Here is a 27,014-nt window from a genome sequence, read left to right as displayed (position 1 = left end):
TTAAACAGTTGAGAATTTGGCATAAACTTCTTAATAAACTTTTATGTAATATGTCTACTCATTAAATGGAAAATGATTTAAAATATTAATAATATTTATATCGATTTCCCTTTAGATATTTTTTCAAGACATGGAAAAGACTGGTTGAATCTAAGTTATTTATATTATTTTTTTTTTATAAATCCTATTTATTTTATTTTTCTTTTTTATTTAATTAAAAAATAGAGCAGCCAAACTTCGTGGCAGCCAAAAGTCGTGAGAAACTCGCTGCATTGCCTTGTTTTTATTATATTTTGTTATGTTTTTTGGCATCCTCTTGCCGGCTGTTGTAGCACTCCCCGATGAATTTGCCAACATTTTCGTGTCTCGTGTTTGGTGTTTCATATTTTTACCTTTAAATGCTTGTTCTGGGGACTACGTACATACATACATATGTACACAGCTACCTGCCTACCTGCCGCCAAGCTGCGTTTGCGTTTCAAAACAATAAAAGATAAGCCGACTTAATCCCAATGGGGATTGCCCCCGAAATCTGCGTTCGAAAAGCCTGGCATTTCATTTCAGCGTTCAGCATTCAGTACTCGGTATTCTCCTGCAGTCTGTGTTTTTATTGAAATAGAAACTTATCAGTTTCAGTTGGCCTCTGGAAACGCAATCGTGGCACAAAAAGAACACACAAATGGCATTACATGGGGTAGAAAAACTTTGATAGGCGCCAGGCGCGATCGCGATTGTCGAAGAACGAACACAAATGATTGTGAATCACTCGGCGGCGGCAACAAGTTCGATTTCGATATGCAATCAAGGTCAAAGGTTCACAGAGCAATCGACTATCTGATACCCACTATTCCAGATATATCTTTTCTTAAGATTTAATATCATAAAATATTCCGTTATTAGTAAAAATATGTAGATAATGTAGAAAAAATAAATCAAGGTCTAAGGTTCAGAGAGCAATCGACTATCTGATACCCATTATTGCAGATATATCTTTTCTTAAGATATATTATCATAAAAATTCCATAACTAGTAAAAATATGTACATACATATATAAATAAAAAAAATTAAATCAAGGTCTAAGGTTCAGAGAGCAATCGACTATCTGATACCCATTAATGCAGATATATTTTTTCTTAAGATATATTGTCATAAAATATTCTATTGTTGTTAAAAATATGTATATAAATACATAAAAATGAAATTAAGGTCTAAGGTTCACAGAGCAATCGACTATCTGATACCCATTATTGTTAAGATAAATACATTATCATAAAATATTCCATTACTAGTAAAAATATGTATATAAATACATAAAAAGTAAATGTGCTATTTAATGAAGCGATTTAAACAAGAACTACTTAAAGGGAAATAAAATATTTACGATTGCCATTCGAAAGGGAATGTCAGCAAGTGAGTGACTAAGACTAAGACTAAGCTTCGATGACCTCTCTTTCCTCTGTCCCCTTCTTTCTCCTTCTTCACCAACTCATGTAGTTTTGTAACCCATTCAACTTGTCACCCATTTTCGCTTATCAATTCCACTTTCAGTTTCCATTTCCATTTTTCCAGCTCTTGTGAATGCGATAAGCCCTTCTTTCACCAACTAGTCGTCTTCCACTGGATTTTGTAGCACACAGATAATATATATTTTAATTTACAACAATATTTATTTTAAATAAATTTTATATATTTTATATTTTTTGATGTAATGAAATACAGGTAAAAATATGCTTTTCTACACTTTAATAGAAATTATGTAAATACATATATATTAAAATGCATTTAATATTTTTTTGCAGTGTACCTAAGAAGCTTTTCAATTAGCTTTGGGCAAATAAAAACAACTGAAAACCAGGCAGCCCAACACATTGAAATGCATTTTCGACTTACGACAAAGTTGAAGTCAAAGTTTAGTTGAAGGCCAACTGCAGCTTAATTCTTCTTCTTTTCTGCCTTTTCAGCTTCTTCTTCTTGTTTTAGCCAAAGAGAAGCCCCACAAAATGCACTAAAAGGCAGAAGCAACAAATGCAAAAAAAATAGGTAGGTACATACAAACATATATATATATATATATATATATATATACAATATTAAACAAAAAAAGAAAAACCGCCTGTCGAGACACATTTTAGCAATAAAAGCAAACTGCGAAAGAAGTGGAAAAGTATATAAGAAAGAAATAAACAACAATAACTACAACAAAATCACGGCGGCAGAAAAAGAAGAAGATGAAGAAGAAGCGCGAACCAGGTAATCAGCACCACCAAAATGGCACAGTGGGTCAAAAATAATACAAAATAATATTAATGGTAAATGGAACATAAAAAAGAAAAGAGATTACAAAAAACTAATCGTAGGCTAGAAATCCACAATTTTATATATTTGTATTTATATAATTTTTGTTGGTATTTTGATACTTTAATCATGTAGTTTTACTTTTTTAATACCATTTTAAATTTTAGATTTATTTTTTCTTGACATTTTGATACTTTAATCATGTTATTTTATTTTTTGTAATATATTTGTTTTACTTTTAAATTTTTATTTCTAACTTAGGATCTATGATTTATGACCAAAATATGCTGGTTTTTACCCACTGTTCCCACAGGAAGCCGGCAAGAAGAAGCATTGGAGGGAAAAAGCGAGCCAAACAAAAGGTAAAATTCAGTTGTGTGTTGAGTTGAGCAGCTGCTGCTTTTCCCTGCTCTTTGCTTTTCGCTCGGCGATCGCGTTTACCTGGTGTCCCTTATTTCACCTCTTACCGCTCACCTTTTCGTTACCTGTTCGCTTTTGAGAGGAAGGAAGGAAGAGGGTCGGGAGGGGAGGAAAACCTGGGAAAGGGAGGGGAAGAGGCAATAAACCTGCTGCAACGACCCGAAAAATTTGCATCAGCAGCGGAAAAAGGGAAGGAAATGGAAAAGTAATGCATCGAAATTCCCAGGCATTTATGAGAGCCATTTCCATAATTTCAAAAATTAAATATGCATGTGTGTCACTTGGACAAAGTGTAATAAAAATGCGGTTAAACAAATTTTCAATTGAAAATACTAGCCATAAATAGTTTGGATTACTGATAAGCACAGGGAAATTTTACAATAAATATGACAGATTTTTTAATAATAATTTAAAAATTATTTTAGACAAATCTTTGTAAATATTCCCATATAAAATAGAATTTTTTCCAGTGCATAGGTGGCAAATGGATTATCTAAATGCGGGTGGGTGGCAGTGGCAGGTAACAACACAGAAAATAATAATCCGGAAATTTCCAAACGGCGTTAACCAAATCGGGAAAAAAGAAACCGAAAACCGAGCCAAATGGAAAATAAATGAAATGCAATCCAAAACAGAAATCGTAATTGTCGGTTCATATTTTTAGCCCCCCCCTCCACGACTTTTTGTTTCGCCCGATTTTGTTTAGGCATGTAAAAAACCAGTGAAAGTTCTCGTCGAACGTCGAATGTCGCAACATGATTGAACACGAAACAAAAAACTTACCTCACTTCCAGTTGAAATGTAATTCCAATTAATTGTTCGTTGAGGCGAAATCCAATTCCATTTGATTCTTGAAATAAAAAACCGAAGAAACACTCAGAAACAACCGAAAAAAAAAAATGAACAAAAATTGTAAGGGGATTTTTCTTCACAATTTCACAATATTCGCAATTAATTTTTGTGTGGTTTATATTTTTTATAACTCGTTTTCATTTGTCAACTCCTGTTATTTATTAAAATTCACTTTTTGGTATTATACGGGTAATTCTTATAATTTTATTACATAACATGTAATCGTAATTACTTACAAACAAGTTTTTGTTGTTTAATTACTTAAACAGTTGAAATTCAATTAGTTGTTATTATGTTTGCTCGTAAAAAATGTAATAATTTGTCTAATTATGCATGCAGGAATTTGTTTAATAATAAGTTTCAGGTTGGCCTTGCCCAAATATCATTATATAATCACTTAAATCGCAATAATTGATAATTAACTTGTAAAAATGTAAATAATAGTATTTAAATCACTTTTATAGGTTTTTGTAATTGGTATATGATTGTAAAAATTGTATAGTTTCCGAAACACTCAAAAACAAACACCTGCAAACGCGCGCAACTTGCACAAACTTGTCGACATTTACCGTTGTTCCGCTGCTGTTGCGCCTGCGCCGCTGCGCCGTCGACGTCGGAGAACGCAGCCACTTGCAACAACGATTTTCGCTGTTTCTCCTCTTATTTTGCTGTTGCGCCTGCGTGCAACTCGGGGCACAGAAAAAAAAAGCGAAAACAGAACTTAATCGAAAACCGAAAACAAACTCCGCTAAAAGAAACCGACGGATAACAAAAACAACAACGAAGCGGAGCGAAAAACGAGGCAACCGCAAACGAGAATCGACGATCGAAAACAAGATACAAAAAGCGATCGGCGATCCGAAAGATACAAAGGTGCGACCGTTTTGGAAAGATTGAAAAATAACTCAGGGATGCAAAATACACGAGTTCAAATAGTCGGGACCCGAACATGGTTTGGAAATCGACTTTGTTTTCAACGCGCCAGAGTTGCCAACTGATTTTTTGGGGCGGTGTCGAGTTGCCAACTAAATTTCTGGACCGCAAAATACGTTCTCATGGTTCGTGTCCTCGCTAACTTATGTACAGATATCTGGCAACTCCGCAGACAGCTGTTTGAAAACTTGATAACTTGCAGAAATTAAAATCTTGATTAAAATTAAATTCCACAGGGAAGTACACCTGAATTGAAAGGGAAATCTATGAGCCTGCTTCACCGGCCAATTGGCGCGTCCTTGAAGGGCATTTCCCGGCTGATCCACCCACTGTTGGCACCACAAAACAGGAAAAAACTAGAAACACCACTGAATATCAAGCGATTCCTCGCCGGCAAAAGGATGAATTTAAAGTACCTCAACCAAAAGGAGGCCATCGCCGTGGACCAGGAGCTCTTCGGCGAGTACCAGTTCAGCGTGGACCAGCTGATGGAGCTGGCCGGCCTGAGCTGCGCCCACGCGGTGGCCAAGTGCTTTGCCGCCGAGAAGCATCCGCGAATCCTCGTCTGCTGCGGTCCCGGGAACAACGGAGGCGACGGCCTGGTGGCCGCCCGGCACCTGCGGCTCATGGGCTACACGCCCACCATCTACTACCCCAAGCCGACGGCCAACCGGCTGTACGAGAGCCTCAGTCACCAGTGCCAGAGGATGGAGATCCCGAGCATCGAGGAGTGTCCATCGGTGACCAGCGCCGCCTGCAGCTACGACCTCATCCTGGACGCCCTCTTCGGCTTCAGCTTCAAGCCCCCGGTGCGGGCCGACTTCCTGGCCGTCGTGGAGCTGCTGCAGCAGACCAAACTGCCGATTGCCAGGTGCGAGAAGGGTTCAGGGTTCACTAGGAGGATCGGGGGCTATAGTAACTAACTAACTAAGATAATTTCGGGGAAACAAGCTTGTTTGCTTAAGGATTTTAAGGAGGAATGGGTTCTATGTCCATCGAACGAGCATTACTATTATGATTTTCTTAATTATGATTTTTATTTCCTTTTTAGAAATCTAAAAAAGATTTTCAGGATTCATTTTTTATGTTTAAAATTAAGAAACAGATTTTTAGGATTAATGTTTTATGTTTAGAAATCTGAAAAAGATTTTTAGGAGTCCTTTTTCATGTTGACAAATTAATTACTTCTTAGGAGTAATTTTTCATATTTAAAAAACTGAAATAGATTTGTAAAATTTTATTTTCATGAACTAGATTTTTAGGATCATTTTGAAATTCTCAAAAAGGGGTTTTTCTGTCTATAAAATATCCTTCGAAAGATCATTTCTAATAGAATACTGAAGAAGACTTTTATGAAAATTTTCACATTTTTAGAAATGTTTTTCTGCGTCTACAAAATATCTTAAAATTTTTAAAAAATAAAATATAAAAGCTTAGAATTTAATTTGGAACACATGTTTCAATATATTCTTAAAGAAAATCTTTCACTCATTTGAATAATGTAAATAATCTATCATCAATTAATCCAATTCACAATATAATTCAAAGAAAAAACCGCAATCTTCCGATCTACTTAACCGAAAACTAATGATCTATACTCCTTTTCAGCGTGGACATCCCAAGCGGCTGGGACGTGGAGAAGGGCAAGGTGACTGAATGCGACTTGGAGCCCGCTCTGCTCATCTCGCTGACTGCCCCGAAGCTTTGTGCCCGCCAGTTCCGCGGGGAGCATCACTACCTGGGCGGCCGATTCGTACCGCCGGCCCTGCAGCGCAAGTACGAACTGAATCTGCCCGTCTATCCGGGCAACGAACTGTGCGTCAAGCTGTGATTTATACATTTATACGATGCCCGATTGGTAAATAAATAATCCAATCCCAAATTGCGGCTTTCTGCCCATTTTTGGCCATCTGAGATGGATAGTTGGTTTGAAAATTGAGTGTAAAAAGGTATAATTTTGAATGTAAAAATGATTGGGCTTTCTGAAAATATAAATTAAATATTGTATTAAAATTTAAGAGTGATTTGAAACGTGAGTTTTTATTCTTAACCTTGAAAAACTGATTTATTTCCACAAAAAAAATGTATAAATATTTAAAAGCCTTGTAAAATGACTGTATAAATGATTGGGCTTCCGAAAATATCAATAAAATATTTTATTAAAATTTAAGAATGATTTGAAACGAGAGATTTTATTCTTAATCTTAAAAAACTGATTTATTTCCACAAAAAAAAAGTTTATAAATATTTAAAAGCCTTGTAAAATGTCGTAAATTTACATTTTCCACCTGAAGATTTAAGTTCTTCCTTGAGTTTTATTTTATATATATTACATATTATATAAAGTCTACGATTAGGGGGTTATTACTCCCCGGTTATCTACTTGTACAAGCGATTGTAGTTCTTGCGCCGGCGGTCCTCCTCGAAGTTGTTGTTCCTGGCCCACTCCTTGAGGTTGCCCTTGGAGCGCAGCATCGCGGACTTGGAGTCGACGTCGCGCAGCACGAAGGGCGAGAAGCCGGCCATGTAGTCCTGGTCCAGGGCGTTCGTCTTGGTCTTGGCCACGCGCGACGGCATCTGGCGGGGCATCGGCTGATCCTCGAATAAAATGGGATTGCGCGAATGCTTGCCGCCGGTGAAGCGCGGCAGACTCTGATTCTTGTACTTGTTGGTCAGCGGCCGTCGCGTATTGATGTGTATCACCTGCCGCCCGTTCTCGTCCAGACTCACGGCCACTCGTTTGAGCGTCTTGTTGCCGCAGTTCGGGCAGAAGACCTTGGTCATGATGCTGGTTGTCCGATAGCAGGCATAGCAACGCAGTATATAAGTGCGCAGCTGCTTGATGATCCTCCCATTCAAGGCAGCCAGGTGAAGGTTCAACTGCTTTAGGACATTCTGCAGCGCGTAATCGGTGGTCATGCAGGCCACCGGCGGCACCTCATCCGTCTCCACCTTGCCCTCCAGCGCCTTCTTGGCCTTCTTGATGTTCGAATGCGTGATCCAGCCATCGTCGCCCACCTCATCCTCCTGATTTTGGCTCTGCACGGGCTCGGATTCCTCCGATTCCACTTCGGCGGGCTGGGAAATTAGCAGTTCAGCGAGTTCCTGCTCTTCCTCGGCGCTGGGCGCGCACTGCAGCTGCTCGAACAGCTTGTCCAGCTCCTCCTGGCTGGGCTCCTCGCTTAGATCTTCGGTGGGCAGTGGCTCCTTGCCAGCTAACTGAGCTTCAATGGCGGCTTTTATGTTGTCTACGGGTGGGGAATCCTGGGATTCCTCCTGTTCCTGCTCCTCCTCCCCCTGGGAGTCCTCCTCCTCCTCGGAGTCATCCTCCTCCTCCTCCCCCTCTGGCATGTACCAGCCCACCAGCCTCTTGTTGCTCGCATCCTGCATCTCCTCGGGCTTCTCCTTGGAGGCAATGGTCTGGGCCATCACGGGCTCCGTGCGCAGGTGGGCGGTGCCCACGGTGTCCGCCTCCAGTTCGTAGGTGAGCGAGATGACCTTCAGGTCGATCCCCGAGAGACTCGCATAGTCGCCCGTCCGCTTGGCGAACTCCACGCAGTGCTTGATGCTCTCGGGACGCGGCTCGCGCACCTGCAGGTCGAAGGGCAGGACGCAGAGGCGCCGGATCTGGCGCTTGTTGCGCACCTCGGCCACCACATCCGGTACGGTGAGCACCTGCTCCGCATATTCCTGGAGGGGATTAGGGGAGAATTTAGAGGTGTTTCACAGCGAATCTATGGCCTACTCACGTTCAGGGGCACGGCGTTGATGAAGGCGGTGGTGTCCGCCACCAGGAACTTGATCTTTCCGCTCGTCTCAGCCATTTTCCGGGGCGATTTTCACATGAAAAACAAAGCAGGCAGGGAAAAACAAGTCAGCACGTGTCGAAAATATTTCAGTGATGGCCGATAGCTATCGATGTCGATTTTAAGCGAATAAAATATCGGTAGTTTATAGGTTGAATTTATTCCGATAATTTATAATTGCTTAATTGGCCATTTTAACACGCAATATAATACGATTTATTGAAAGTTCGACATAAAATGTATAGAAAGAAGTTTCAATATTTCTGTTACATGGACAATTTTTGTATAATTGTAAATTGATTTTGCAAAATGAAAGATGGTACAAATATATCCACTTCTTTACATTTTGAATATGTGGCCAATATAATAAAATACGATTTTTTAAGACTTGACTTAAAGTGTACATATCTAAAAGAAACAATTTGTTTTTTGTTACTTGATTTTGCGAAAGAAAAGAAAGTACCAAAAAATCCACCTATCGAACTGTCAATTTCCTAATAGGCCATTTGAACAATAATACAAATTTTGAACAAGTAAATAAAACAGATTCTTCCTTTTTTTATTATTAACTTTAACAATAAGAAAACCGCTTGCAAAGTCTCCTAATTATTTTCGTATTTCCCCAAAAATAAACTCCCATCCGATATATCGATGGTTGACAGCCAGCTATCGATAGCCATTGACGGCGCCCAGAGGCCACCTCTAGTTTTCAAGCCAAAAATGGCGAAGTTTTCAGTTTTTTTCTCGTCCCGATTGCAAGTGATTTTGTGAAGCGCTCTTAGTTTTCCGGATAGCCCGTGTTTTCCGTGTTTTCCGGCAAACGAGAACTAAACAGAGAGTGAGCGAGAAGAGCCGCGAGTGAAAGCGCAGCATGTGGGGCCATTGGCAGACGGCCACCGGCGCAGTGGCTCCGATGGGAATGGGCATGGGCATGGGCATGGGCATGGCCATGCCAATGGGGATGGGAATGGGTGCTCCGCCGCCGCAGCCTTCGGTGCCGCCGCCCCTGCCCGACGCCCCGCCCCCGCCGCCGCCAGCGGATGGAGGGGGAGCAGCAGCAGGAGGAGCTCCTGGAGCAGCTACTCAACTCACCGATAGCAGCAGCGCTACCCCTTCCGCTTCCACTTTCAACCCCTATGCCAGCGGCGGCCAGGCGGCGGAGGGGGGCGAGGCGGCCGGGGGCAACCCCTATAAGCAGTACACGGCCGCCCAGTATGCGGCGATGACCCCGGAGCAGCAGTACGCCCTGCAGCACCACTGGCACCAGTGGCAGACCTACCAGGCGGAGTACGCCAAGTGGCATGCCCAGTACGGCGAGCAGGTTAGTCACCCTTAATTCCTACCTAATTACATCCTTAAATATCTCATCTCTTTTCCCAGTACAAGCGTGAAATGGCCGCTGCCGCCGCCGTGGCCGCCACTGGAGGAGTTCAGGGCGTCCAGGGAGTTCCTGCTCCCGTGGCGGCGGCTCCCTCGCCCGCCGCTGCTCCCGTAGCCGCTCCCGTGGCTGCTCCACCGGGTCCACAGGCCTATCCCGTGGCCCAGAATTACTACCAGGCTGCCCCGGCTGCCTCGCCATCCGCTCCATCGGCTGTTTCCACCACCACTCCCAATTCCGGGCCACCGCTGCCCGGTAAGATCATGGCCCAGCCGCAGATGTACAACCAGCCGCCGCCGCCGCCACCGCAAAAGAGCAACTACAATCAGCAGAATCAGAGCAGCAATGACTTGTGGTCGCAGCCGCCGCCTTCTAACCGATATGGCGGTCAAAACAACCAGATGAACTACAATAGCAACAATGCTGGACCATCGGACAACCAGGGAAGCGGAGGAGGATTTCCCAATCTCCAGCAGCCGCCGCCTTCGCTGCAGCGTCCGCCGCCGCAGCAGGAGAACCAGTGGGGCAACAACAACCAACAACGCGGCAACAACAACAGCAACAATCGTAACTCCTGGGAGTCCAGTGGGCCATCAACCGATAATTCTGGGCAGCAAAATCGCTGGGATGGACCTCCCCCGCAAAATGAAATGAATAATCGCTGGAATGGACCGCCGCAGGGCAACCAAAACAACAGCAACAACAACACGAACAACAACAACGACAACAACAATCGCCGCTGGGATGGCAGCTCGAATCAAACGCAGTCTGGCGGGGATCGGGATCAACAGAGCCGCTGGATGAGCGGCCCGCCGCCTGGCGAACAGAACCGCTGGATGAGCGGACCACCGCCTAGCTTGAGCGACCAGGATCAGCAGGATAATCAGCAGCAGAACAACAACAACCAGCAGCAGAATCCCCGCCAGAATCGCTGGCAGAGCAACAGCAACAACAACAGTAATTCCGATATGGGAAATAACAGCAAGCAGAACAATTTCCAAAATAATCGAAAGAGCTGGTTGTCAGCAGAGGAGCGAGGAGGGGGCAATCCCAGCCAGAATCCATTTAACAAGAACTCCCAGTCATCTGATTTCGATCAAGATCAATCCTCCGGCAATAACAACAACAACTTTGGCCAGCAAAGAGGCAACTTTGGCGGTTATAACAACCAGGGGAATAGTTATAACAACCAGGATCAAGGAGGAGGAGGAGGAAACAACTTTGGAGGCAACCAGGGAACCCGAGGAAGAGACAACTTTGGCAATAGCAATAATAACTTCAACAACAATCGCCGCCAGAGCAATCGCTGGGATACGAATCGCAATCAGAATCAAAATCAGGGATATTCTGATTCCGGAGGCAACAATGATTCTGGCGGAGGGAACTACAACCAAAATCGTGGCAATTTCAACCAGCGGAATGCGCCATTCCAACAGCAGCAGAATCAGTCGCAAAATCAGAATACCAATCAAAATCAGAACCGCCAGCAGCAGCAGCAGCAAACTCCCGACTTGGACGAGGCCAGCTTTGACCGCCTGTTCGACCAGTGGGAGCAGCAGTTCGAGGACTGGAAGCGGGCCAATGCCAATCATCCGGATCGCGACGAGTATCGCCGCTACGAGGAGGAGTTCGAGAAGCAGCGCCGTCGCATTGCGGAGCGCAGGGAGCAGATGCGTCGTCGTCGGCAGCAGCAAATGGGATCGGGATCAGCTTCTGGATCTTCTACAGATCTACCCAAAGAAGTGGGAGCTTCGCAAACCGAAGAGCAGGAGGATGATGGCAATTTCAGTGATCAGGAACAGGGATCGAAGTCCAATTTCAGTGCTCCCGCCTTCCGTGGCAACAACCAGGGAAGGCAGAGCCAATACCAACCAGCCAGCCAGCAGGAGTTAAAGGAAAAGCAGCCAGTCAACCCGACTAAAACTCCCCAGAAGGTGATAACACCTGCTCCACCGGTGGCGCCACCAATGGCTCCCGTTCATCCGGCTTCCCTGCCGCCGCCAAGCGAAGTTCCGGGTCCGCCTGCTCCGCCGGTGGCTCCTCCTCAGCCTCCGACCGCCAGCAATCTCGGAAAGCGTCGGCAAACGGCCAATCCCGCACCCACTCCCACGCCCGCCAAGCAGGTGAAGCAGGAGGAGGAGCCCATCTTCACGATTTCCCTCGACGACGACGACGATACGGACGAGGATGAGCTGCCCGCCGCCGCCGCCGCTGCCGAGACGCCCATGGGCAGCATTTTCAAGAAGAGCGATGGCATTCCGGGCCTGGATTTGGTGGAGGCGGAGCAGGGAGAATCTACCGAAGCTCCAGTCGCTGCCAACAAGAATGAATCCCTGAGCAACGTCCTAAAAGACCCGAATTTCCTCAACAATCTCACCCAGGCTGTGGCCAATGTCCAGGAGCGCGAGCAGCGCGATCGCCAGCAGCAGCAGCAGCAGCAGGGACAGGATGCTCCTCCGGATCAGGAGAGGGGCAAAGATGGACGCCCACTGTCCTTTGCCGAGTGGCAGCGCAAGAAGAACGGCGGGAATGACAACAAATCGCAGGATTCCCGCGATTCAATGAGTCCCAGTGTGGCGGAGAAGCCGGAGGCAGGCGGACCAGGTGGTAATACCAATCCGAATCCTCGTTCTCGTCCAAATTCGGGACCAGGTCATGGACCCCCCAACGATGGACCCCCTCGCTTTGACAACTTTGGACCGAACCAAGTGCCCGGCGGCAATTTCATGGACTTTGAGGGACCCAATGGTCCTGGTCCTGGTTTTGGTCCGCCCGGGCGGAACTTTGGGCCACGTGGACCCAACTTTGGTCCCGGTCCGGGTAACAACTTTGGACCCGGACCCTTTGGACCCGGAGGACCGCATTTTGGACCCGGTCCCGGGCCGAATTTCCGCAACAATGGCCCCAATTTTAATCCCAACTTTGGACCGAACTTTGGACCCGGAGGTCCTCGCAACTTTGGACCACGTGGCGGTCCCTTTGGCGGTCCGCGACGCGATGACTTTGGTGGCCCGCCTTTCGGGGGACCCAACTTTGGACCAGGAGGACCTGGAGGACCCAACCAGCGGGGATTCAACGGACCAGGAGGACCAGGAGGACCCGCACCCAACAGTGATAATCCCTTCCGCCGGCAGGGCGGACCACCGGGTCCCAATTTTGGCGACGATGATCTGGGCGCTGGGCCACCAAGAGGACCCAGGAATTTCCCCAACCGCAACAGCTTCGGAAATGCAGGAGGACCGGGAAATAACCAAAACAACAATCGGAACAAAAACTGGAATGATGGGTATGTGTCCTCAAGCCGTTTCTAAGTTATATATTACCTAAATATATATAAAATTAAATATATTATAATCTCGACAAAACTGGGGGAAAGGGGGAAGGGAAGAAGAGGAGATCTTTCCCCCTTTAAACTCTTTTTGGAAATTCAAAATCCCAATATCAATTGTCTGATTGTCTGTTGAAGATAGGGCAGCATTATCTTTTTGGATTGTATTATCTGCAAAATGACTATTTTTAGTACTGGGAAATTTAATTGGGGCTGCATGATAACACACAACTATTCAAAAGGGTTCTATAAAAGTCGTATATCTATTTGTTTCGGTCAAATACAGGTGCTATATCTATTTATAACTCATGCTTTAGGTGTTTATATCTATAAACTACACTTGTTTTGAAGGAAACCCAAGATATTTTTTACAATTTTGTCCGAGTTAACTACAGATGGAGTTCTTATAAGCCATAAAATAATATAATAAATTATTTCCGTATATTCCTCTCTTCGAAAGAAATCTTCAGAGTTACTTTCCCCTTTCCCACACAATTTGTCCCTTTTTAAATTTCTCTATCTGTATTGATATCATCCAATTTTATGTAGTTAACTTGCGCAGGCCTTTTTCTAGTTATCGTTAATGCTGGAATTTCGATTCCAACCCCGTTTTTTCTTCTTCTCTTCTACTTCTATGCAATACTGATAAATACTCGAAAAAAAAAACGAAACCATATAATTTAAATAATGTTACAAACGAAACGAAAAAAACCAACACAAAAACGAATATGTAACCGCTGGTATTGATGGTTTGGCGATGCCCCCGATACATACGTGATATATATATATATATATATATCTATACCGATCTCTGTGTCTGATCCATTGTCTGAGCAGCAAGAAAAGGGGGCGGTAGACGGTATATGAACCTCCAGCAGCAGCAACAGCAGAAGCGCAGGAACTGAGCTCTGGAACTCTCGAATCCGGGATCTGATTAGGAGATTTTTAGGGGGGCTATCAAATGGGCAGATGATGATCAACCCCCCTCGAAATCGAGTCATCAGATAACAGAGTCCAGAGGCCAGGGAAAGACCTACATTTAGAACCTAAGGATACACACACATCTGCCAGAAAACGAATATGAAATCGAAAAAAAACAACAACTTGTACTGAGACTAAATTTGCTGCTCGAAATTTTGAAACCATTTTTTTTGTTCCTTCTTATTTTTTGCCCTGAAAGAATTTACAAAAATAGACCAATTTCTTATTCACTTTGTTACTAAGTTCTTTACGTTTTACATTATGACGCGAATTCATGATTTTCCCAGTTAAATTCTTTGGTTTAGAACGCAAACTTTAAGTCTCGTTTAGTGGAATATGTAATACTTTTATAGCGCGGAGTTATATAAGTCGTATATGTTAAATATATACCTATTATGGAATTAATATCAATAAAGGAAGATAAAACGAAAAGTAATGTTATTGGGGGAAAATTGTCCGTCTGTTTTGTTAATTATTTCTATATTTAATATTAATATTTCCGATCGCTAAACACTGGTTCTGGTTTATATTTACATATTTTTAATAATTTGTAAAACGTCTAGAGGATTGTGACTCAAGATCTGTTTCATAAATACTGAAAATACTGCTATCTACTGTTGGTTTTGGTTTAATAAACCGATAATACTATAATTCGTCTTATTCCGATTTTGTCCGTTTCTAATTTTCCGATGTTAAGGCTTTCAACTTGGAATGTAATATAATTAAGCATTTCTCAACTTTAATATCCTAGAAAATAAGAAAATTGAGTATTTTCTAATTATTTAGATTAGCCAACTTATGACCAATTATTATTAAAGTAAATCTATTTGTCCGATAAATCGATAAACCATCTCTTTTGTCCGATAAAAACTTAAAATTCATTCTGAAATATTTCTTAAAATTAAATAGCTGTCAATATTATTTTATAAATTTGTCTGTTGTATCTAAATAATTTAACTATTGTGGTCCGTTGTGATTTTAAAATCACTTATAAGTAATTTCCGATATAATACTTTGTCCGCTTGTTAATCAAATTTTCTGCCTTTTCTGGTTCCCCAAATATAACAATTAAGTAATTAATATTGTAATTATTTCGACTTCAAGAAAGCCTTTAAACATTTTCAAACGTATATTTATGAATTGCCCAGAGAAGCTATTTATAAGCCAAGCAGTTTTGCCTAGTCTAAGTTTAGGGCCAAAATATATACATACGCATCTATTTATGCTCGTCTACAATTTTTGGGCAGAGGGACATGTAGATTGCGCACCCGCCCCTTCGTCCCCTGCCACGCCCCCCTTTCTTAAGTCACAAAAACAAAAAAACTATTTTAGTAAATTTCAACCCAAGTAAAAGTTCAAGTGTTTTTCTTTTGGTTTTTAAACATTGAAAACCTCTAAACCGAAATTAAAAACGATAAAACGAAAAAATCGAAAATATATTTAAAATAAAAAAAAACCAACCACAAAATCGAAATCCAACAAACGTAACCAAACAATTGTATACTAAAATCGCCAATGGTGTGTTCCACCCACCACCTTCGTCCACAAAAAAAAAACATGAAAAATCTAAAGGCCGGAGCAACAGCAGCAACAATTCCCCAACAACAACAACAATAGCCACCCAAACGAGCCCATCTATCGACCGATGAAGGTGTTCGACTATTCCAATAACCCACCTGCCGCCAAGGTGATCGATTATGGCCACAAGTCGGGCGACGGAAACCCCATCGATGGGCCTTCCGGCGGAAGTGCAGTGCCCGCCGATAGGATGCCGGATTTCAGACCCGTGAAGACCTTCGAGTATGGCCACTCCTCGAATCGCATGGGAATGCCAGGAGTAATGGGAATGGGAATGGGAGGAGGTCCAAATCAAGGAATGACAGGTGGACCAGGAGGACCGGGAGGACCAGGAGGACCGGGAGGAGCTCCTAATAGCAAGCGAAAGAATAAGAAAAAGAACAAACAGCAAAAAAGGGAGGAGCGCATTCAGTTCCATCAAAACCGACAGTTGCAATCGATTGCGGTTGACGAGTGCACCTCGTCGAATCCCGGACAGGATGAGGTGAGTGGTGGTCAGCAGAGTGAAAGCCTCGTCCTTGGTCTCTAATCCCGACTACGATTCTCCCAGCAGCAACAGCAGCAGCAGCAGCAACAGGCACAGGATGAGTTCCAGGATCAGGGCGATGAGTGCCCATCAAATAATGAGCCCAATGATCTCGAGGATATTTCCGATGGAGAGGAGTAAGTTTAAAGCTTGTGTAAACGATGCAGTGGCAATTATATCAAGAATTTCCCTATTCTACCGCTTCATCGTTTACAATTAGCTTAAGCTTTTAGTTATTCTCATGCGGAGTGTAAACGATGCAGCGGCAATTATAAAAGAATTTCCATATTTCACTGCTTCATCGTTTACAATCAGCTTAAAATTAAACTCAATATTTTATTAAAATCATATATTTTCTCCTAGCAATCTAACGCCACTGGATTGCGATGATGATGACAACGAAGCTCTGCCGCCGCCGCCCTCAATGAGCCGCTGGAATCAGGGAAATGCCCCCGAGCAGTTCAATCAAAATCCCTTCAATCCATTTCCCGCCCGTCAATTTGGCGGCGGAATTGATGGATCGGCTCCGCCGCCGCCAACCATGTCACTTTTTCCCTCGGCCGCCAATGCGAATGAAAAAGTACCCAATCCGGTGACGTCCACGCATCTGGAGATGTCGGTGCCGACCAGCGAGAATCGCAATACCATCTCCGTGGACGAGGTGCTTATGAATCCCGGCCGCCAGACGCGTCCCAAGCGCATCTGCATCATTTTGCGCGGTCCTCCCGGCTGCGGCAAGTCGCATGTGGCGCGTCTCATCAAGGAAAAGGAGCTGGAAATGGGCGGTGCCAATCCACGGATCCTGTCCATCGATGACTACTTCATCATCGAGAACGACTACGTGGAGAAGTGTCCCAAGACGGGCAAGAAGGTGAGCTGTGTGAGATGATTATTAGGTCATTAAATTTAATTATCAAATTGAAATGCTTGCAGATACCCAAGAAGGAGATACTGTACGAGTACGACGACAGCATGGAGGAGACCTACATGCAGTATCTAATCAAGTCCTTCAAGAAGACGCTCAGTGATAATCTGTACGATTTTATAATTGTGGACTGCAACAACAACTCGCTGCGCACACTGAATGAATTTTATTGCCACGCCAAAGACTCGAACTTTGTGGTGCGTCCATGGATAAATAATAATTATTATATTAATTATTTTATTTATTATAATTATTAACAATTATTACAGCCCTACATAGTGGATCTGCACTGCGATCTGGAGACATGCCTCGGCAGAAACTCGCATCAGCGCACCGAGGACGAGATCCGCGTGGTGCTGGACAACTGGTGCAACACGCCGCTGCAGTACATCAAGCTGGACGTGAGCACGCTGCTCGAGAACGTCGTCGAGATGGAGGATGTGGAGGATATGGCTACGGTAACTATGCACTAAGGCGGTGGCTGCCATATCGCCGCGGAACAGGAGCACTTGCTGCGGCTCCTGAGTTTCCCGAAACTCGCAAAAAGACAAGCCAAACTCTAGTCATGATTAATCTTTAAGAAAGAATATCCTAAATTCTGACCTGGCCGGGCCAAGTTAATTCAAAAAACCAAAGAAAAGCGGCAGCGCAACTCTAGACTAAGCTCTTCACTCTGGAATCGAATCCACACTATATATACCCTAAATATATATATATATTCCCATTTTATGACTTGCAATATATGTGCACCTCTAGGCTTTTAGTCTAAGCAACCATTACGAAACTACGTTAAGCTCTTAGTAAAGGCAACTCTGCAAGCTGGTCTAAGCGAACGTTTTGTTGATTTATGGCGGCTTCGTCTCACTTTCAGGACGATAATGCATGCGCCGACGATGGGGAGACCGCGGGAGCAGCAGCAGCATCCGAGGATGCGGCTGTCGAGGAGACGGACGACAGCAATAGCGCCGACGCCTCCAACGATGTAAGTGTTGCCCGCAATTGCGTCTGCGACTGATTGGATTGGATTCATTTTGAGGCACATGTGCGATGCGATGACGATGGGGTTTTAATGGGGTTTACGATTGCCAGCAGATTGCATTTTTTATGTCCAATTTGAAGAACAAATATTGTAACTTTTAATTACATTTTTCTGGCCATAATTAGTTGGCTTTTGGTGACTTTGCCTTGGTAATATTGTTAAATTTACATTCAAAGGTATACTTGTAAACACATATCCTATATACATATAATATCACAATATTTTTTTTATTATTTTTACTTTTATTTAAATATTTTCATTTAATCAAGAAATAATTATTTGAATTTAAAACGATTTCCGTTGTTAGTCGCACTATTGTCCCGAAATTAATAATCCAATCAGTCGTTAGAAATGTAGAAACAGGAAATTGGTGGCTTTTTGGGCAGCTTGGTTAGCTGGGGTGAATATTTCTTAAAATTTTCCTGAAATTCTACCATTGCACTCCATTTATAATCCGGCTCCCAATTGTGCGTTGTGCAGTGCGGCTTCCTGAAAAGCAAATGGGAATGTGACACCACCGAGGACAATCTGGGTGAGTCCCCTATCATCTTGACTTTGTTTTGTGCCACCAACTAACGGAATCCTTTCTTTTTTCAGCCCGCTTGGATGGCACCAAGCGTCTAATGCAGAACCGCCGGACCGCCAGCATGGCCGACTATCTGCAGCTGGAGGATTGGGAACCACCCAGGACCTCAGCCAATGGAAAGAAGCGCGTGAGTAGAAACTAATGGCTGGTTGGTTGGTGGGGAAACGTTTCTTTATAGTGGGGGTCTATAATAACAAAGAAAAACACATGGAAGAGAAGGAGATGGCTAGCTATATTGCCATCTCCCTTGCTCATGGGTTTTAATTACCTACGATATTTTGTTTTTATATATTTTCACTTTCTAATATAGTCTAAAATTATGGCTAGTAAATATACATTTTAAAATTGAAAATGATCGATATTTTCGATACTTCCACAATATCAATTCGATAATATCGACTTTTTTTTTTAGAGAAAAAACACATTAAATAGGGAGATATAGGTATTTTATTACTTAACTTATAATAATTAAATTATTTGAGTGCTTAAATATTAATTCAAATTAAATTAAATATTTCTTTATACAAATTTTTATAATATTTTATGTACTAGATTTTTTTGACCCAAGAAACGTTTCGTAGGGGCCTTATATTATATTTCAAAAAATATCTATATATTTCAATATCTTCCAGGTTCGCTGGGCGGATATCGAGGAGAAGCGCTCGCAGGAGAAGATGCGAGCCATCGGCTTTGTGGTGGGTCAGACCGACTGGAACCGCATGATGGACCCCAATGCGGGAAGTCGGGCCCTGAATAAAACCAAGTACATCGAGCGCATCAAGCGTCGCTAGACGCCAATTACAGCCACGCAACTGAGACAGACAGAAAAAAAATAACAAACAAAAAACTCGCGTCATTTCCACTAACCAAAACAAAAAAGCGCAGGCCATTTCCATTTCCACATACATACTATATGCATATGGGGACCGCCGTGCGCCAACAAAAGGCTCAAAGACCCCGAATTACGTTTAATCATCTATCATCCAAATGCTATCAGTATAATTTCGCAACAATCAGTCATTTTTAGTACGGCATTTACACAAACGAATATTCAATTTCGTTCGAACCACACGAACATCCGCGATGAAAATCCTAGAAAAATAGAATAAATACGGGTGTATTTTAATTGTAAATTAAATCAATTCGCTTTTAGAACCGAATGATGCACCCGACAATTTTTTTTAGTTTGACAAAATATACGAGAATATATATATATATATATATGTATTAACATAATTTTTTTTATTTACCTCAAAAGTTGGCGGGTTCATTGAACCTGCAGCTTTCTCGCTTTTTCGCCTGGCAGCTGTCTCTGTTGCTCTGTAAACAGCCCATCGACAGCTGTTCCTCGAGGGGGCGGGGGGCGTGGCCGGGGGCGGAATGGGCTGGGCTTTTTTGGGAGGCAGTGGGTGTGTGTGCATCGCACTCACATGCTTGCCAAGGTGAATTACAGATGACAGCTCCTGGCAGAGTTGCACAACATGCGGTGCATTTGGAGGAGGGACTTCGAAGGATCAGGGGGAGTTGGAACACCAATGCGAGCCATTCCATCCACTCTCCAGCTCACGAATCCATTGACAGTCAGTGCTGGTTGAAGTCCGAAAGATAGCTGAATATCATTACCTGATAATATTAATTATTGAAAGTAAAACAATTCCTGAATGTGAAGTGATTGTAAGTGAACAGGAACAGTGAATATTCCATACAGTGAATTATAAATAAAATACATGTAATGTTTACAAATAAAAAAGGTTTTAAAATCAAAGTATTACAAATTATTTATTTATAATATTTTGCAATTGTGGATTTAATTATTATTTTTAAAAATAGGGCAAAACTCTCATTTCGTACAAATCTTTATTAACTTATGTAATTTTTTGTTATTATATTTTATATTAATATTATTAAGTTTGCGATACCATCTTACCATTATTTTAAATACTTTTATAAGAGTAATCCAATATTTGGAGATTTTTGTGACGCAAAACTACCAATTTCTGTCGTACTTTTTATTGTAGCATACTTTTGGGTGGCTTTTAAAGAGGTTTCATTTAAAATCTCTAACATTTTTATTTCAAATGCCTTAAGCTCTCGTTTTAAACCTCTATAGTTTTATAGATAGTCTGCAATCTCTAAGACTTAATTTAAAATGTCTGGAGAATTATTATCAAACTTCTAGGGTAGAACTTTCCCTTTGTCTCTAGCTACTATTTTGTGGCTCTAAAACGGCCAGATCTGGCGGGAAAACTGCCGAAGGCCAGGCTCTGGCGGGCCATTTTCCGAGTCCCTGGCACGAAGCAACCGAATTGGAGGCGCTTCAGTTTTAGTTTCAGTTTCTGTTTCAGTCGAGCAACGCAACTCGAACGCAACGGTACATGAACGGCGGAAAGCTAACGAGAATCCACAAGAATCCAGTGTCCCGTTAACAACAACTCTCTCCAAACACCGAATTGCAGTTAAATTAAACAAACACTACGTAATTTTTTTTCAAGTTGAATATTTCCAAGTTGAACTATCTTGAATACCACCTTTCCCAACCGCAAGCAGTGCTTAAAATGCCCGAAAAATCAGCAGCCGCATTTTGAAGTTACGTCAAAAGGAGTCGCGAAAGAGGAGGACCAAGAGGAGAGGAGAAAGGAGGGAAGAGAAGGAGCAAAAATAACAACAAAGCGAACGCACGCGATAGGAGTAACAGTAAATGTGAAAGGATAAAATAGGAGAAAGTAGTGAAATCAGCAAGAGAACTTTTCTTTATTTTCTTCAGTTTTTTTTTTTTGGTTTTTGGCGCGTCGTCGCTGTTTGCTTTTTTGTTTTTATTATTTTCTCTCTGTGCCTGCGCCTTTGTTGATTGCTTTGCAGCCGGCTTTGGCCAAAAGGGAGGGGGCGATAAAGCTAGGAGGAGAAGGAGGAGGAGCAGAGAAAGCAGAAGCTTATGTAAAGCGTGCTTTAAGCGTGCTATGGAAGCATGTCGTCCACTTCCAGCTCCGTGCTAACGTTGTCATCGTTTAATCTATTATTTTTCACCCAAGGTAAGCGCACTTGACACTTGACACTTTACATAACTCCCCCATTTTTTGGGTCCCGATTGCCCGATTGGGATTAATGCGTGTCCAGCTGGAAGGGCGGCTGACCCAATTGGAGTCCAGTTGGGATGTCACCCGGGGGGTGTCATAAATTTCGGTCGACTTTTTTGGTTTATGTGGGAATATATGCGAAATTAAGATTAAGTGCTCATAAAGTTGGTAGCTCGGGTAAATTAGGAGATCCATTTGCTTATTTTAATGTGCATTACAAAAATGTTTTTATTCTTGTCATTAAATTCTTTATCCCAAATTCATTTTATTCTGGCGTAATTCTATTAAATTTTGAATCTTAAGTAAAAAAGAAAAAAGAACTTTGAAATCTTTAAAAAATGCGCCTAAAAGTATGCTGTGAAACATTTTTTGAAGCATACTTCTAGACACCTTTAAAGTATATTTGTAGTATATTTTATATTATATTATATTAGCATACCTTATCTCTATGCAACTTCCCTTATGCAGTTCAGGTCATTTTCCGGTCGGTTTGCTTGGGTTATTTCCGCAGTGGTTTAATTCGCCGTTGATGTGCCATGAATCCGAGTACAGATTGCGCCACCCACAGTCGCACGAGATAATAAATCTCAGTCAGAGTGCCCTAAGCGCGGGCTCAATCCAACAATCCTGCCCCCCGGGCAACCCATATAAATCCCAGCCCATTTAAAGAGCCGCCAAAGCGGCCTGACCGACTTGATTTGCATGCAAATTGCGTATAAATCCTTGAATTGTTGCTGCAACAGCGAAACCTCAGCGAGGAATTTTCCTCCATATCAAAAAAAAAAAGAAAGAAATACTTCGGAGGAAAATAGAAAAACAGTTGACTTGGGCAAACTCATTTAGTTCGGTAATAGTTTGCTTTTAATTAAAACAAAAAGGCGGCAGCACACAGAAGTGCTGTTTGCCAAGACCAAAAAATCCCCGCAGCTGTTCATTTGGACAAATTGATTTTTCTGGACCTAATTGAGGGACAAAGTGTGGCTGGCAAAGAAACTTTTTGGCAAATTAGAGACTAGATAGTGTAGAAGTCAAGGACATGGCGCCAAGAATTTTCCCACCAATCAAAATTGAATTCCCACTTTTGTTGACCCAACACTGCGGTTTCAGCACTTCGACACCACCGACAAAACGAAAATGAAAGCACATGCAACAAGGGCTGTGGCACTATTTTTAGACACTTGCCACCACCCAGTTGCCACAAGGTGCAATTAGAAGAAGGGTCTAGACTTTGGGACATCGTCGTCGGAGTTTCGGATGCCCTAAATGTGAAATATCTGTGAACAAAATATAACTTAATATTCATGGATGCATTTTAGAGAGCCTGAAAGTGGAGAAGTTTTTGAAATCTTTTTTAAGGGTGTCTAAAAGTATGCAGTGCAAGCAGAATCTCAACATTTGGCAAAATTCCAATGGAAAGGTTGACCTAAAAGATTTCATTGCATACTTTTAGACACGGTTACAAGTGATTTCAAACCACCTTTAATTTTAAAAGGCCTAAGTAAATTCCAAAAATTTTAAAAATATATATTTAATATTATTTAGTTATTTTTCTAAACCATTTCAATAGCCCTTCCCTTTGGCAAAGGGTATGAAAAGACAATGCTTGCGGTTTGTTGGGGGCAGGTTTTCAAAGTCAATGCCAAAACCAAAAAAAAAAGGTCGAGTGTCACACACGCACACAACAATGCCGGGCACCCACACTTGTTTACTTATTTTATTGGGGCGTGTGTGAATTTGAATTTGCATTGATTTTCCGCTTGGCTAGTCGATTCGAAAAGCCAAAAGGAGGGGCAGCAATATTTGATTATTTTCGTTTGCTCCTGATTTTAATTGCTCTCCCACACATAAAGCCCTTCGGATTGCCAATGGAAAAATGCATTTTGCAATTATGCCAACCGAATGGAACCAGAAGTACAACAACAACAACGACAGCTAGTTCAACAAGTGGGCGGGGTCGCCAATGGGCGGGCACATCATTAAGGAGAAAGTCCTGTGCCTCACTAATCCTTTCTCCCCCTTTCACCCTTCAACTGCCATCTGGTTTCTCCTGCAAAGCAAATAAAGTGCGAAATGAGAATTGCCGTAGAATGGTCACAGTGGTTCGAAATCGTTGGAAAAAGGGGATTACTATGTCATAAAGTTCAACAAATTTTGAGGATAAATATTAATTAAAATTTTCCTATTATGAGAATTACCGGTAATTTTAATTTTATTCGCTTATTTAATTTCAAATATAATTAATAACTTTTATAGCATTTTATTGTTATTTAATAAATAGTGTATTTGTTTTCTACGATTAAATGAGTTGAATTTGAATGGTGTAAAACAAGGTAAACAAAAATTTGTTTCAGGGCCTTAAAATTATTTAAAAAATCATAAAATCTATAATAATATCTAATATCTATAATATTCAGATAGCTTTACATTTTTAAACTATTTCATCTTAAATTCTACACTTTAAAAACAGATTTCACGCAGTTTGTTGGATTTTCCGATCCCCAAACTCCATTTCCAACCGCTTTTCGACCACTGTGCACTGGGCGGAGAACCCAAGTTGAGCCAGAGGCTGGATTAGCTCTTGTCGTGACCTCGTGGCCCGTTGGCATGCAAAATGCAACTAATTATGAATTTTAATTAATTCTGGCATTTTATTTTGTTGGCTGCTGCTGCTGCTGTGCAGCATTTCTGCCCGTGGGCAATAATAATAATAAAGTGAGTCGGGGAATTGCAGAGAAAGTCTTTAGCATTCTTTTTACCCCCTTCCGCCGCCCCTTTTTGGTCAAGAAAATATAAAAATAAAAGTAAAATGGGGGGGAAAACAAGAACATTGAATGACTCTTTTGTTCGGTTTTCGGTTGGGTTTGGGTCCTTTCTCCCTGGCCCGCAGTCAAGTGTCTGCCTTTCAGTTGTTTCTGTCATTTGATTGGGCCGCATTCGTGGCATTTTGGCCATGGGAGATTGCATTTCACTTTGACCGTTGAAGAATGCCACGTGCACCAGGGAAATGTTTTTATTTTTGAATGCACTTTGAAGGCATTCAGTGGAAAGTAAAGACTTTGGAAATGCCTTTCGGTTCGGTGGTTTGCGGCATAGAATTTTAGCAACCATAGTTTTATAGCAGAAAACTATTGGATCAATTCATAGTTTTGAATTTTTATAATAAAAACAGTCTTTGAATTTTTTCGAAACTGCAAATCCTATAGATTAATTGAAAAAGCAGACGCTCCATTTACTTTAGGCACCTTTCTAATTGATTTCAATCCCCTCATAATTAAATTGCAAAAAAGACTTTCCTTATTTTGAAGCATACTTTTGGGCACCTTTATAATTGATTTCGAACCCCACATAATTAATTTTCCTTTAAATAAATTTCCTATTATTGATTTTGTATTTGCCTAGAACATTCCCCCCTTTTATTCGCTTTCATTTTCTTTGGGCCATATATATTTTATTATTATTTTGTTGTGCCAGCAGAATAATCGCATAGTCTGCTTTTGAGGGCAACAGCTGCATCTGGCATTTGTGCCCCCATCTTAACCCCCGAGCCGCCGTGCTTAACCCCTGTTGTGCACACTTATGCCTGAAAGCTTTATGAAATTCCAATTTAATGGTCTTGTGGCTTAAACTGCATTTTGTCCATTTCTCCTTTACCCTTTTTTCTCCCCCACACACATTGGTTGTCGGTTCTGGGGAATCGATGGACATTCTGTGGTCGCTCTAAGCCAAATGCATTATTTAGCTCCATAAAAATGTCAGGGTTGTCGTATAAATACACCGGGAGCAAGATATATGGCCATTATAAGCTACTTAAAAACACTAACGTCGAAAAACAAACTGGAATTCCGTACTTATACGAGTATTTAAATGATTTCATTAAATAGTTTATGGCCATTTGGCAATGGGAGTTATTTTATAAAACGTTTCAGATGGTTTATAAATTATAAATTGTAGGAAATTTACATTAAAAAACAAATAAAAAAAAAAAAAATAAAATTAAATACAAAAATAAATGTTATATTGCAAACCACAGTTTAATTATTTAAATTCTCCTTTGTTAGTTTAAAATGATTTTTAAAGTACCCTTAATAATAGAGCTTGAAAGAATATCGAAAGTTGGCTATTTCTAGATATTTTATTTGTGTGCTCTCTTTCAAATTTTAATTTTATTTGTTTTGCTTTAGTTTTTGGTGATATTTATTCTCAGTGCATCCAAATGTATTCCCATACACCGTGTTGTTGTTTGTTTTGGCCCATGTGTTGAGGGGTCTTGAAGAGGGTTTTTGGGCGTTTGCCGGTGACACGGAATGCAATCGACACCCGCCGTGGGAGTCATAAATATTGCAACACTCAATTCCACTCAAAACCGACAGAGCCAAGTTGTCAGGGTTCCCAGGATTCCCACGATGGCATTTTCCAGGACAGGATTGCGGGATCTGCTCTTCATTAACCGAAGTGAAATCAATCGCAATGGCATCGCATTCCATTATTCAAGAGTCACGCACTTTTGTTTACTAGTTCCGCAATTAAATTATTCACTGGACAATATCCACATGGATATATGGGCAATATTAATGCCATTTGATTATGCAAACCGAATTAGTGACCCAGCAATTAAATTAACAGCGACTAACTGAAACAATATATGTTGAATTTTGGCAAACATTTGGGGTTTCAATTTAGGGATAAACTAATTGAAATTTATGGCTTAGACCTCACTTTGAATGAGTATTTATTAAGTATTTTTATTTTGTATTATTATTTTATTTTTATTAGGAATGATGAGTGTACTATTATTTATTTAAAGTAGTTTAACATTTAAATCTATATGCAAATTAATGTGAAAGGTATTCGTATATTTATGCAATTAAATCGGCCATGAAAAAGGTACAAATGTAAATATTTAAATACCTTTTAAAATGCCCTGTTAATTGAGGTAGAAAATTTGATGTGCAAATAAATGAAATCCGGTTAAAAAGGAATAATTTCCTGCGTTTGATGTCTGCCTCAATGATTCTGCCTTTAAAGGCGAGCATTTTTATTTTCAATTTAAAATCAGAAACCTGGTCGACGAGGATACATTTCAAGAGGGGGGACCCCGACTTCAGCTGAGATACTCAAGCGGGTGCTTGAAAAGTTTGCCCCTTGAACTCTTTTTCCATCCTTTCCTGGCCATTCAGCTTCGATCTGCCAGCTGGGTGCCATCAGCAGAACTTTATTTCGCCGCTTGTTGCTTCAATCGCCAAACGGAGGGGCATATCCGAGGATATAGCACGTGCAGGGAGGATAAGGGAT

General features: G+C 41.6%; 4 protein-coding genes across 10 annotated transcripts in view; 2 read left to right on the top strand and 2 right to left on the bottom strand.

The window, feature by feature from the left end:
- RhoU overlaps positions 1-4,410 on the bottom strand; it is a 52,959-nt gene extending 48,549 nt beyond the window's left edge. Inside the window, exons 1-2 of the mRNA XM_017157458.3 lie at positions 4,138-4,410; positions 3,500-3,566 (exon numbers count right to left, since the gene is read on the bottom strand). The gene's annotated coding sequence lies outside the window, so the exon portion shown is untranslated. The remainder of the gene's footprint in view (positions 1-3,499; positions 3,567-4,137) is intronic.
- Positions 4,411-4,664: 254 nt separating this feature from the next.
- Naxe (NAD(P)HX epimerase) lies at positions 4,665-6,539 on the top strand. The gene is made up of 2 exons (XM_017157496.3): positions 4,665-5,372; positions 6,110-6,539. Exons 1-2 carry the CDS (start codon positions 4,768-4,770, stop codon positions 6,330-6,332), a joined length of 828 nt encoding a protein of 275 aa, XP_017012985.2. The 5' UTR covers positions 4,665-4,767; the 3' UTR covers positions 6,333-6,539.
- Positions 6,540-6,704: 165 nt separating this feature from the next.
- Positions 6,705-8,407, bottom strand: LOC108068092 (RNA-binding protein NOB1). The gene is made up of 2 exons (XM_017157495.3): positions 8,251-8,407; positions 6,705-8,191 (listed from the first exon to the last, which is right to left on the bottom strand). The coding sequence occupies exons 1-2, from the start codon at positions 8,323-8,325 to the stop codon at positions 6,881-6,883; spliced, it is 1,386 nt and encodes a 461-aa protein (XP_017012984.2). The 5' UTR covers positions 8,326-8,407; the 3' UTR covers positions 6,705-6,880.
- A 605-nt stretch (positions 8,408-9,012) lies between these two features.
- LOC108068044 (YLP motif-containing protein 1) overlaps positions 9,013-27,014 on the top strand; it is a 29,362-nt gene continuing 11,360 nt past the window's right edge. For 2 of the 7 annotated variants that reach the window (XM_070219235.1, XM_070219236.1), the window contains exon 1: positions 21,003-21,677. In XM_070219235.1, the coding sequence (XP_070075336.1) occupies positions 21,614-21,677 (64 nt within the window). In that variant the 5' untranslated portion in view covers positions 21,003-21,613. Of the gene's footprint in view, positions 9,629-9,687; positions 12,972-13,850; positions 14,427-15,566; positions 16,057-16,122; positions 16,236-16,461; positions 16,970-17,031; positions 17,221-17,292; positions 17,482-17,894; positions 18,006-18,542; positions 18,595-18,659; positions 18,776-19,280; positions 19,870-21,002; positions 21,678-27,014 lie in introns of those variants that run through there. The other 5 variants (XM_070219232.1, XM_017157409.3, XM_070219234.1 and 2 more) reach the window with 5 other exon arrangements.

The sequence above is a fragment of the Drosophila takahashii genome, chromosome X (assembly GCF_030179915.1).
Source record: "Drosophila takahashii strain IR98-3 E-12201 chromosome X, DtakHiC1v2, whole genome shotgun sequence".
Lineage (NCBI taxonomy): Eukaryota > Metazoa > Arthropoda > Insecta > Diptera > Drosophilidae > Drosophila > Drosophila takahashii.
The sequence above is the reverse complement of the archived record's forward strand: the minus strand, read 5'-3'. Positions and strand labels throughout refer to the sequence as shown.

What these genes read in the sequence shown, in the direction of transcription:
- LOC108068092 (XM_017157495.3), bottom strand. Translation starts at nt 8,325, where the DNA reads ATGGCTGAGACGAGCGGAAAGATCAAGTTCCTGGTGGCGGACACCACC. An exon ending in TCAACGCCGTGCCCCTGAAC is followed by an intron (nt 8,192 to 8,250) that starts GTGAGTAGGCCA and finishes AATCCCCTCCAG; the next exon opens with GAATATGCGGAGCAGGTGCT.
- Naxe (XM_017157496.3), top strand. Translation starts at nt 4,768, where the DNA reads ATGAGCCTGCTTCACCGGCCAATTGGCGCGTCCTTGAAGGGCATTTCC. An exon ending in ACCAAACTGCCGATTGCCAG is followed by an intron (nt 5,373 to 6,109) that starts GTGCGAGAAGGG and finishes ACTCCTTTTCAG; the next exon opens with CGTGGACATCCCAAGCGGCT.